Raw genomic sequence first — 12,617 nt, 5'->3', positions numbered from 1 at the left:
GTCAGCAGCCTGGTGCACACTTGTCCACTGGGGGATAGGGCGGTGGGAAGGGCTTCAATCCCTGCTGAGAGGCCCTGGGAGGGGAGTGGGGTGCAGGGATGAGAGAACTCAGTCCCCAGACCTACCTCAAATCTGTGCATTGTCCCTGCCTTTCTCAGCTGACAGCTGGCCCTATCACTCGGGACAGGAAATGCAGAATTGAGGTCAGAGACCCCTCGCCTTGGCCAGGTGCTGGGCCCAGGGATTAAACCGAGAGCAGAGGTTAAGGCAGTCAATGTGAACACTCACTGCACATTGGGGTTTCTGCTTTGTTCCTAAAAGGATTTGAGGTGGGTGACTGGCATTCACCTCATATCTCAATTGTAGTTCAGCTTTCCCTCCCCACCATCCCAAATGCATATATGTGGCCCTCTCAAAAGTCATTTCAACATCAAAGCAGGATAAGCAATATAAATCCACAGCAGAGCAACCGAAGCCATCTAATGTACATAAAAATCAAACTAGAGTATACTGAGGGCTGTCACACACATGTATTTTACATCAGTCACTCCCTCCTGTCAGGGGAGTGTTGCTGACAGTTGGTGGACAGGCCTACAACTCCCAGTTAATGGTACCAAGGCCACAGAGGAGTCAATGGCCCCGTACTCACCGGCACCTACTGAGAGCCAATCTCATGACAAACCTCACCTAGTACCACCGAGATTCACTTCTGGTTGGGGAGAGATCTGGAACACAGCACGGCGTTTTCTGAAACTCAAGCATTTTCTGCCTTGCTGGAGATTTTGTCCCAGCTGGTGATACAAACATGTGCACGCAAAACTGCAGGAACACTCTGTTCAGATCCCCTGGCTCCCACAAACAGAAAACCAACCCAGGAGACGAAGTTGGAAGGTCTGGGTGTCATTTATTGACGGTTTACACACATTTGTTTTCTTCCCAAGGCCATTTCCTTCAAAGCGCAGGCACAGAGCCCTCTAGAAGGGCAGTCTCGGAACGAGAGCCAGGAATGCAGAATGCACATGTTCTTGGCAGGCAAGTTCAGCCCCGGCAGGATGCAATCCTTCAAGATGGAATTCCACCGGGTATTTGAGACACCAAGGTGGGGGGTGGAGAGGAAGTCTTCCACAGGACTCACATCTCAGTCCAGGCCTAATCTCTCACTATCCAAGTCCATCCCAGCTTTAGGACCCTTGAGGGGCAGCAAGTCAAGCCCACCCACCTTTACAGGGGCAGATTCTTCAATCCGTGCCGTTTGTACACACCTGCTTCCGCTGGCCCCACAGTTAAAGAGAATCAGCCTTATGGTAAGAGACAGACCACTTCCTCTCTGACCCTCCCAGCACCTCTCTTCAGCTGGGTCTGTGCAGGAACTGCTGGAACACAGAAGCCTGCATTCTCAGTTCAGCTGTGTGCCATTTTCTTCAAATCTTGAATAAATGTAGGGTTGGAGGGTAAGAGTTTACTCGGGCTGACAACTGTGCTTCCCCAGGCCACACACACGACCCTGCCTTTCTCCTGCCAATTACCAGTGCCTAGGCTGGAGCTCCAGCAGGCCCCCAAAACAAGAGGCAAGCTGGTCTACATAGGCACTTGGCAATTTTTGGTACGGAGGTGGGTAAAAAAAGTGGATGGAAATGAGAAGAACAAGAGAGTTTCATCTGATAAGAGTAATTAGAGATCTGAAGTGATTTTACTTTTATTTCCTTCACTTTAAGCCAATCATGAAATTTCACAGTGATTCTGGGGTGGGAGCAGAAGGCAGGCAATGTTAAGAATCCTCAGGGCTGTGGCCCACACGCCTGAGGAGATGCAGGCAGGGCAGGCCTCACTGGGGTAGCTGGAGGAGCACCGACTGCCCAGCCGGCAGGTAGGTGATGTTCCGAGAGCGTGAGAGCTGGTATGCGATGTCCTCTGCAGCTTCCAGCTTGCGCAGCTCGATCAGGCCATCGCCCGCAGTAGCAAGTGAGTTGGCGATCAGCTCGGCGGCTTTGGAATCGCCCTCGGCAGAGATGATGGCCGCCTTCTTCTGCTGCTCGGCCTAAGACAGTGGAGGTGGAGAGAGACCAAGATCACAACTCAGGGCGCTGGAGGGCAGGCTACAGCCTTGAAGCCCAGGTTAGGCACCTTCACTGGTTCCTGAAAGAACTCCGAATTTGCTTCCTCCTCTGGGCGGGGTCAACAAGCACTGTACCCACCTAATCCTCTCCTGGCCTCTACCACCCACTTTTCATCTGTCTCAGCTGCATAAATAGCTATCTTATTTCAAAGTCTTCACTAATATTAATAGCAATCTAGACCCGTCACCTTACTGTGAGCCAAGAGCATCCCGGGCCAAGGAAAACAGGAGAAAAAGGTAGAATCAATCCGCAGGCTCATCTTTCCTTCCAGTCCCAAGTCAAAGTGACTTTCACCAAATCCAGCATAGCTAAGCAGGAGCAGCAGGCATGTCTGACGCTCCCTAGAGTTGCCTATGAGCTACAGTGGTTCCCGGCTAGGAACCCAGGCACCCAGAATGAAGTCTCCTAGGCTTTCCGTATTCATATCGGCAGGACAAAATCTATCTGCAATGCATGACCTTTACAAGTGTGGGAGCAACAGACTAACAGACCAATAAAATTAACACAATTTTGAAACTGCTAGGCTCTGTGACTGCTCACTCAACAAATGTTTACTGAGCACCTAGTATCCCCAGGCACATGTCTAAGTCTCTGGACATAGGGAGTTTATATAAAGCAAAAGAAAGTTCCTGCTTGTAGAGTTTACATTCTTTTCCATCTCATGGCACACATAAACAAATTACTAAAATTCAGCAGGATGCCAAAAAATATTTTTGCCGATCTGACACACACAAAAAAAGGTATAATTTTGATTCATTTACACCGGACGGCTATTGTTGTGTTGGCTGATGTCATTTTCTTATTTGACAATCTAAAGGAAAAGAGGTCAGTGCCCCTGACTAAATAGTCATGTATTACATGTTTAACAAATTCTTGTGGCACACTGTTGAAAAATTGCTGGATTGGATTTAGTGGTGGGAAGAAGGGGATAGCAAGAAATAAATACACCTTTGCAGAGATGAGGAAGACCAGGCTGTTATGCAAATATATTGTGTCCCATTACACTCTGACACATCTGGATGGATTTAACGTTTGAAAATATCCAGTGATGATAGCGCATCTGGCGCAACATTTGATCCTTTCTGCTACGAGCTTTCACTGTGTAACTATAGTTAAAAATGACTTCTCAGTGAAGCTGAAAATATTCCAGGAGAAAACCATTTTTATTTGTAGAAGTGTTTTTGATCTTAGGGAAATGGGGGGGAAAAACGACCCTTCAGTGATTTTGGAACATAACTTCACATATCCCTGACTAGCCCCCCAAAGACTCTGGAACCAATTGCAGGAGTACAGTCCCTTCAATCCCCTTCCAATGATCCCGGAAGAAGAGATGACAGATGATGAATTTCCAGGCCACCCAGCAAACAGGGAGGCTGAGCACAGGAGAAAGGGAAAAGAGGCTCCTGCCATCTGGTTGAACGCTCACCTTTTCCACCACAAATCTGGCCCTCTCCGCTTCCTGCTGGGCCACCTGTTTGGCTTCTACCGCTTCTGTGAACTCCTTCCCGAAGGTCAAATGCGTCTAAAGGGAGAGAGTGAGCGCAAGATGAGGCAGTGTAATTACTTAGACAGCGTGGCTGTGAGGCCCCCACGGCTGCTGGGAGGAAGAGGCCAGGAATGGCTCTAGCAGCTGGAGACATCATGAGGCCAGATCATCCTTCCACCTCCAAACCGAGTTTACACCCAGAATCCTCGGCTGCCCAAACTGCTCCTGTATAGCATTCTGTCACCCTCAGCGCAACGATCTCAAGTAGAAAACAGCCCACAGGCACTGAAGGCATCTACTCAACTGACCACCTCCCTAGAGAAGGAGACCTATGGGTTCTAGGACCCCCACCACAACTAGAGCTCTTCCAAGGTCTTCTGACGGCCTGTTTAAAGGCCCCAGGGAGGCCAGATGGAAAACTGAGCCCCTGAGAGTGAGGGATGCAGCTGGTTCTCAGGGATTCAAGAGCCTGACGCTCCATGCTTATGGATTAACCAGTCCACTCCTTTCTCACAGCACCTCCAGTACAAAAGAGGAAGAGGAAGGGAGAACGTGGAACGCAAATCATGGTATTCCCTGTGTGAGTGCTGCTGGTAGAGGGTTTAAAAGAAAGAGAACGCAGGTAAAGCTATTGCTTAGGGAGAGGGTTTAAGATTCTGATTATTCAGACATTCCCACATAACATAAATAACTGAGACCTGGCTGAAGTCACTGTCTCTAACGATTGTAAAAACAAAGGGAACAGATCTCAGAATGCCTAATGCCGAGTCTAGAAAGATTTACTTATTTACTCGGCTTTTTATTAAAAAGGAAGAAATAAAGGGAAAAGTAGCACTGGTTTTGCTATCAAATTCTACTTGTTTTCCTCCTCCACTCTCTTAACCTTGTTTTTTTTAATCCTCACCCGAGGATATTTTTTCCATTGCTTTTTCAGAGAGAGTGAAAGGGAGGGAGAGAGAGAGAAACACCAATGTGAGAGACACATTGAGTGGTTGCCTCCCGCACTCACCCGAATGGGGCCGGGGATTGAGCCTGCAACCGAAGTACGTACCCTTGGCTGGAACTGAATCCAGGACCCTTCAGTCTGTGGGCCAACGTGCTAACCATGGAGCCAAACCAGCTAGGGCTTAACCTCTACTTTTTCAAAAAACACAAGTAACTCAAAATTTTTTCCAGAGTAAATCCTAGTCTGCCTTCCAGAATTTTTACACTCCTGACTCTTAAACTGCAGCTGTTCTACTTTGCCTGCTCCATTTCTGGACTCTTGTTCGTAGTTTGGGGAAGAAAATACAATCCTGAGAGATGAAAAATGAAATGTGCAATGAAGGAATAAAATTTCTTTCTAAAAGGGCCAGCTGAGGGCAGCAAATTCCCCAGGAAATCTAATTTTCTTCTCACACCTCTTAGATATGGTTTCTTGTGGTTAGCCCACATTTCCCCAGAATGGAGTATGTGGTTAAAGTCTAACAAAATGCCAAGCTTCTCCTTAGGTTTTTACTTAGCATTTTCTTACAGCCAAGGTATCCAGGTTAACTGTAAGTGGGAGAGCCTGAGGAATTACTAGTCAGAGCCAAATGGATGCAGCCTGGAATTCTGTCAGTAGAGGGAGCCCAAATGTCCTTCCAAAGCTGGCAATTAATGCAAGGTGGAGCCGTGCCCTGCAGCTTGCACTGGGTGTTGCAGAATGTGACTGTTTAAACAGCTGCACAGATGTTGAGGGGGAAATGATGCCTTTGCCTAGCGATGCACAGGAGAACTGAACAGGAAACACTACCTCACTACCTGAGCAAATCACCCCAAATGATTTTTCCCATGAATTTAGAAACTTGACCCTTTCCCTCACCTCCTCGATCTGAAATGCTATCCTGCCTGTACTGCTTTCCACCTGACTTATGGCATTCAATGTCATATAAATACAGATATGCAGCCTCAAGAGGATAGCTCAGGCATCAGAGATATCCCTTGTCCCCCAGACCAGGGTTTGGGAACCAGAACCATTCATTTACACTCTATCACCTTTCACTGAGGGTTCCCTAAGCTCACTTCACTGAGCATTCAGACCCTAAGTGTCAGAAAATCCCCACAGGTCAGGCTGGGAGGTCTGCACTAGGGAGAAAGACTACCCGAGCATTCTCTGGTCTCACCAGGCAGTTTCTTCCTGTGTCAAACAGGGTTAAGAAGACATCACTTCCTGGGGAGCTCTGGGAAATAGTCACAGTTTTGGGACAGTGAAAAAACTCATGGTTAGGTTACCCCTGTGGGGGTAAAAGAAAAATGTGTGGCAGAGGTGAGATGAAAGAACCCTTGAAGCCCAAGGAGAGGGCCTCACACTGTCAAGAAGTTTCCATGCTTTCAGGTCTCACATCTAGGAAAGTGGAAGGCAGATCTAACAGTGTCTACCCAGAAATGGAGCCAGGCACCCCTACAGACACTAGGCCCCTCCCTGCAGGCTCCATAAGGATCTTACCAAGGACACGTCATCCAGGATGAGCCCGAAGGTGGCAGCTCGCTCTGTAAGGTCGTCGCTCACCTGTCTGGAGACCAGCTCTCTCTGGGTAATGAGTTCTCCAGCGTCAAAGCGAGCCTGGTTCCGAGGGAGGGCAGAGCAGCCAGTAAGGATAGTGAGGAAGCAGAAAGGGACCCAGGAGACTACCAGCCACATCCCAACCCACCCACTGCCAAGCTCTTCCTGCCACTTAGTGAGCTCTTGGCGGCCACGCTCTTAGCTCGAGGCTGAGGCTCTGCCCACTTACCACCACTGACTTGAGAATCTCTGTAGTGATGGACGGCAGCACGCGCTCGTCATAGTCCTCGCCGATGCTGGTGAAGATGCGGGGAAGCTGGCTAGCAACCGGGCGGAACAGGATACGCAGGGTGATATTGACATTCTGTAAATCTTTGGGAGGGAAGGGACAAATGCTGGAGTTAGAATCAAATCACGGTGGCCTTCTATATGACTTCTACTTCCAATTTGCTATAATTTATAAGTAAAGTTGCTAATTATAAAATCCTAGAGGGCAAGGATGCATGGTTTCCTTGGTGGAGAAGCCAGCAGAGCACTAGTTAGGGACTTCTTAAAGGTTTCTGGTGATGATGGCGTTTCAGTATGTCCTGAATGCCCTCTGATACAAGCAATTCAGATACGTCTAATTGGTGCTATGGGATGTCTGGGACACTGAATATTTTAAGAAAACAGGGCAATGCCACGAATTCTACGGTGAGGCCTTTCCAAGGCCCGGTGAATGTGACCCAAGTCAGGAGCAGGCTTTGGAGGTCACTGTGGGTTCAGTAGAAAGAGTCCACTCTGGACTGAACCACTAGTCCAAAGGCCTAGGCTGCAGCGCCACTCTGCTGTTTGCTAATTATCTGACTTCACTAAGCTTTAGCCAATCTCAACTTCATTCTCTAAGCATGGGGATGATTTCTCCTGCCTTCCAGGCATGTTGAAGGAAACTGACAGAGAAAACATACAAAAGCACTGTCAAAGGCAACAGATGTAAGAGGCCATGAGAATCCTCTACAGCCCACTTCTCATTATGTGGCCCAAGCAAAGGACCCAAGGAGAGAAACACAACTTCCCCTGACAACTCAGGCCTGCTCAGAGCTAAAGCGCTGTCACAGCTTGCTCGCAGTCGTCAAGAATATGGACCAAGCATCCATGAGACAGTTGAACCAGGCACCAAGAGAACTGGGAAATGCATACACACAAGCGCCTGATCTCTGGAAGTCCCTCTCAACAGTTTTGAAGCTAGGTACATAATATATCCCAACAACTGTAAAACAGCAGAGACAAACAAATCCCAAAGGGGTGGGGAGTTGAGAACTAGGCTTTTAAGTTAAAGTTTCATGTTTCTCGATGAACCCCACCCCACCCCACCTCTGGTTTCCTTTTTGGTAGTAGGCAAGCCAGGCCCTTCACAGGAGGCTCCTTCCTCTCCCTGGTCAGGGGCTACAGGACAGGCTATGCCATACCAATTTACCCTCCCCATCCTCTACTTGACACACTGCTCACTCGAAGTCCCAGTTCAGATGTAGAGCCTGCCTAGCCCTCTGTGGGAGCTAGCTGCTCTCCTCTCTGCTCTCCCAACACACTGAGCAACCTTAGCTCTAGTACTCACTACATTATACCTGTTTGTTCACATCTCTACCTCCCTAGCTAGGCAGAACTCCTAAAAGCCCCTGCTTTGGTCGTCTTTGAACTCGCCTGCCCTGCCACCCAGCACAAAGCCTGGCACAGCCACAGTACACAAACATCTGCCAAGGAACAGCACTGAAGGCACTGAGTGTTACTGAGATGATAAACCAACATCCATGCAGCCCTCTTCTCTTGCTTTGTAGAAATGTCACTGCTCAGCTGGCTGCTATTCCATTTACTTCCTGAGCTCCCCTATGTACAGGATGGGGGGAGAACGATAGCAATAGTTTTAGGCTCCCACTGGAAATCCAGTGGTGTCGGACACCAGGAGACGGCTCCCAGAGATGCAGGGCTCAGCCTGTGAAATAACAATGTGAGGTCAGCACCTTGGGAAACAGAGACCTTGGAAAGTAAGGCAAAGGGTAAGTCCGCTGTGAAGGCAAACAGAACCGCTAGAGATGGGTTTATATAGTCACTCTGGGGAACAAAAACCAATGGGAAGGGTCAACTGAGGGAGCAAAGGCATACTTAGATTTCTTTAAAATTGGGTCACTATGTAACTCTTGAAATAGATCTTTGTGTATTTCTTTAAATTTGTACAGTTATCTCTGTGTGTAGCTTAAGTATATATTTCTTTCTATGAATACATGTACAAATCTCTAGGGAAAATATGCCAGGAGTTCTTATGTGAAGTTCAACCTCTTCTGGATCCCACAGCACCCCTTCCACCCTCTCCCCCTAACCCACAGGCAAGACTCACCTTTGCTACCAGTGATGACTGGCACATTACGTGGTCGGGAGCGGCAGTCAAAGACAATTGGTTTCTGTACCCAAGGGATGAGAAAGTGAGTCCCTTCCCCTACCACGATGTCCTGCACTCCACGGAACCGGTCAAAGATGACAGCTCTGTGCCCAGCATCCACTAGGAATGAAGGGTAATGATGGGTCAGAAAAATCCCCTCACCTCTTAACCCAAAAAATCATGCCCTTGAAAGATTCTTGGTGCTTTCTGTTCACTTATTAAGTCTCCCCTCTCCTGATCCCTCTTCCCATACTTCTGGTCTCTAGAGGCTTCTAAATAGCTACAAAACTAAGCAATCATTTCCTGTCCCATTTGTCTCCCCAAGGACTTTGGTAATAGGATCTATTCCTCAGCATCCTTTCTCCTTGAAACAATTGGCTGATTTTCTGATTAACCATCCCATCCCCAAACTTCCATCAATACATTTCCAGACATCACTTCCAAAAACTTTCTTAAACTCGCCAAGGTCTTCACTGTTACCACAGTTCAACCTGGTTCCAATTTAAGCTAGTGTTCCCAGAAGCAGCACCCCCATGATAAGAACCCTAAATTTGGAGGGTCCTACTCTTTCTTTCCAAAAGCTTGTTTTCTCTATGGTTTCAAGGGGTTGTAGAGCTGTCTTGTGGATTCAGAGAGAAAATGGTGATGGTGAATACTGTGTAGTTATGCAGGGGTGGCCGAAAAGATCAGAGTATGAAGTGACGCCATGTAAGCCAAGCAGGCTTTTCTGATCAGCTGCTTTATTGACATTATAGTTCGTCCAAGTATCTCCACTCTGAAATTAATCCTCCTCTTGTTGGACATCACATATGTCACACACAAGGTGAGTCAATCTGCTGCTTTCCAGCAGCAAAAGTTAGAGAATATCATAGTTGGAGGGGGTCTCAGAAATAAACTAGTTCAATCCAACTGCTTGACCTGGGAGAAAACTGTGACTTGCCTCAGGTCTTACAGCAAAGTGGAAAAGCCAGCTTAACCCCCTGCCGCACTGTTAAATGCCGGGCAATGCATCTCAAAGGTGTTTTCTCTGCAAATGACCCAACTGCAACACAGCAAAAGCTCCTGCTCAGGACAAGGTCACCACAGGTCTAAAGCTCTTGCTGAGTCCTCCACACATGGGAGGAGAGCATAGATGAGATCTCCATTTCAGCTTGCCAGTGAAATCCTGGCAATCTGCTGCAGCATTTGGGTGGTACAGCATCACTTCAAATTAACCAGAGCAGCTGGAAACACCCAACCAGCAACCAGACTGGGAGGCTCTTTGTGAATAAAGGCTCTGAGAGAACCTATGGCTAAAAGGACAGGGGCTCTGATGACAATGCAACCATATGGTGTGGGATGGCAGCGGGTGAGCCCTCTTGGTCACAAACACATTCACAGAGAGCAGTGCTACCAGCTGGGGTGTCCCATGGGCTGTACAGACCAACAAAAATTCTCCAGCAAAGGAGCCTCACCATTATACAAGGCAGAGTTCACCACGCCTCCCGCAATGGCTAAGGCCAGGCCAAACTTGCCAATGGATTCAAACACTTTGGCAGCCATGTTTCCTTTTGCTGGACCCACTCACACCTAAGAGGGTAAAAACAAAACAAATAAAACAACTTGATCCCCAAATCCTCAGAGGAAGCCCTCGCTGCCGCACAATATTCACTTCTCAAGCTGCCTGTTTACCTCCCCACTCCTGAGAGCTTGAAATCATCCACTGTAAAACAATAAATAACACTCAACAGCTTGGAAAACTTTAGCACCAATTCCTCTGCTTTTTTTCTTTTTCCACCACTTAAGAGGAGGGGTCTGGAGCACTTGGTTCAAAAATGGGACCCAGGCACGGGCTGAATACCCACAGGGAACTTAGCGCCACACTAAACCACCCTTCCATTTTCGGGACAAGCAGGTCCCAAGAGAGAGGCTGTATGGCTGGTTCTGTACAATTCTGATTTGGAAAAATAACTCACAGAATGTGCTACATGGTGATTCCCCAGCAAAAATAACAATAGCTAACATTTACATCAGACGGTCTTCTAACGGCAATTTATTTAATCCTCACACCAACCCCTATCAACTAGATTCTTACAGGTGAGGAAACTGAGGCACAGAGAGGTTACATGAGGAGCCCAAGATCACACAGCTATTAAGTGGCAGAACCAGGACTAGAACCTAGAGGTCTAATTCTAGGAGGCACAGCTTAGCTCCTCACCATAGGGCCTCTCAACATCAGGTATTAAGAACGACCTGCTATGGAAGCAAAATCTGAATGACATTCTGGAACCAAAGAAACAGAGTAAGTGGGAGGTGGGGTGAGGCAGGGCGGGCGGGAGCGGGGCTGACACAACTAGAATACACTCCAGCACCTAACTTTTTAATGCCCCGCCCCACGGTCGTCAACCACTTCAGTCTCAAGTCCTCCCTCTTCCCTTCCCAGACTGCAGCTCCCAGGACTAGCTGGATCTCTCCTCGTGCCTTTAAATATTCCTTTCCCAAGGCCAGGGCGCCCGGCCCGTACCACTCAGCTTTTCCATTTCTACTAGCTTCTGGATCATTCCTTACCCTGCCGCCATACGCACCTCCCTTTTTCTACGCAACTCCTGGCTCGTCCTGGGCTCACGCGCTACCCCGTCTCCCCTTTCCCACGGGCGGACCCACGCATGCACGCCGCTCGCCCAAACTGCAAATGGGAGTGCAGAGAGGGCCTGCAGAGCTGCCCAGAAGCGGACCACAGCCGAACCCCTCCATTCTCACCTGCTTCTACTCTGACCTCCACAAGGCTTCCCCAGCCACACATACTGCGCACGCACCGGGCAGTGCCTCCTCTTCCCCGCCCTCCTTCCAAGATCCGCGCCTTCGATTGGCCAGGAGCAGTGCTGTGCATTCTGGGAAGGGTGGCTTTCAGCCTTACCCTGGTTTCTCGGCTCTTAGCAGATGAACTACAATTCCCAAAAAGCCATGCAACCTCCCACCTTCGCTGAAAAGCCTTTCTCTTTGGTGGTAACAGTCGCTAGGCTGCCGCAAAGCCTTTTGGGGGCTGTAGTTTCTTGGGGGTTAAATGCACGTGCCTATTTATGCTGGAACCTCCCAGAAGATGGGCCCTGGTAAAGAGCAGCTGGGTCTGCAGCTAATGGCAGAGTTAGGCTGGGGCAAATATACGGCTAATGAAAGCACGGGGGGGGGGGGGCACCTTGGAGAAACTTGTGGTGAAATAAATGGTGGGGTGAGAGACCTTAAAGGAAGCCAAGGGGGGCCTTCATTCCACAGCCCTGCCTGGAAACTGCCTAAGAGTCCTGGGACATTGATTACCAGAACCATAAAGAACCTTAGGCCCTGAACCGTGTAGCTCAGTTGGTTGAGCATCATCCCCTGCACAGAAAGGTCGCTGGTTTGATCCCTGGTTGAGGTACATACAGGAGGCAATGGATAGATGTATTTCTCCCACATTGATGTTTCTCTCTCCCCCTCCCCTTCCTCTCTCAAATCAATAAAAACATTTAAAAAAAAAAATTTTTTTTTTTTTTTTTTTTTTTTTTAAAAAGAGCCTTAGGAAGCATCTAGACTAGAAAAGGAGGCCCAGAGAGAGGAAGGAATTTATTCAGGGTCAACCACCAATTTAGCAAAGGAGCTTAGCTTAGAGTCCAGGACTTATGGACAGAATATTTTTTAAACCGTCTTATTTAGAAAAGTTGCAAGTATAGTACAAAAAACTTATGTGTATCCTTTACTCAAATTCATCAAATTCATCAATTGCCAATGATTTTCTCCATTTGCTTTATCATTTGCTTTTTCCCTCTCTACTTCCCTCCCTCCTCATCCTCTTCACCCTCCCTATTTTCTAAGAATAAGGACATCCTCTTACATAATTTGAGTAACTTTAATCTATCTGCTGTATTCCATTTTTGCCCATTGGCCCAATAATGAACTTTATAGCAACCCTTGCCCCCGCCCCCCAGGATACAATCTAAGATTAGGTACTGCATTCATGTCTCATGTCTCTTTAGCCTCCTTTAATCCGAAAATTTTCCTCAGCCTTCCTGTCTTTTATTATATTTTTAAAAAGAATAAGAATATTGTTCCTTTTGGGCTTGT

The 12,617-nt window shown here is 47.9% G+C and overlaps 1 protein-coding gene across 1 annotated transcript; it reads right to left on the bottom strand.

Moving 5' to 3' along the window:
* Positions 1-1,671: 1,671 nt before the first annotated feature.
* On the bottom strand, positions 1,672-11,387 carry PHB1 (prohibitin 1). Its single transcript, XM_081162150.1, has 7 exons — positions 11,280-11,387; positions 9,995-10,109; positions 8,499-8,660; positions 6,357-6,499; positions 6,071-6,187; positions 3,544-3,639; positions 1,672-2,038 (listed from the first exon to the last, which is right to left on the bottom strand). Exons 2-7 carry the CDS (start codon positions 10,080-10,082, stop codon positions 1,826-1,828), a joined length of 819 nt encoding a protein of 272 aa, XP_081018276.1. The 5' UTR covers positions 10,083-10,109; positions 11,280-11,387; the 3' UTR covers positions 1,672-1,825.
* Positions 11,388-12,617: the final 1,230 nt, after the last annotated feature.

The sequence above is a fragment of the Miniopterus schreibersii genome (assembly GCF_964146895.1).
Source record: "Miniopterus schreibersii genome assembly, chromosome: 16".
Classification (NCBI taxonomy): domain Eukaryota; kingdom Metazoa; phylum Chordata; class Mammalia; order Chiroptera; family Miniopteridae; genus Miniopterus; species Miniopterus schreibersii.
The sequence above is the reverse complement of the archived record's forward strand: the minus strand, read 5'-3'. Positions and strand labels throughout refer to the sequence as shown.

What these genes read in the sequence shown, in the direction of transcription:
- PHB1 (XM_081162150.1), bottom strand. Translation starts at nt 10,082, where the DNA reads ATGGCTGCCAAAGTGTTTGAATCCATTGGCAAGTTTGGCCTGGCCTTA. An exon ending in TCCTGGATGACGTGTCCTTG is followed by an intron (nt 3,640 to 6,070) that starts GTAAGATCCTTA and finishes CTCTCCCTTTAG; the next exon opens with ACGCATTTGACCTTCGGGAA. An exon ending in CCAGATTTGTGGTGGAAAAG is followed by an intron (nt 2,039 to 3,543) that starts GTGAGCGTTCAA and finishes CCACTGTCTTAG; the next exon opens with GCCGAGCAGCAGAAGAAGGC.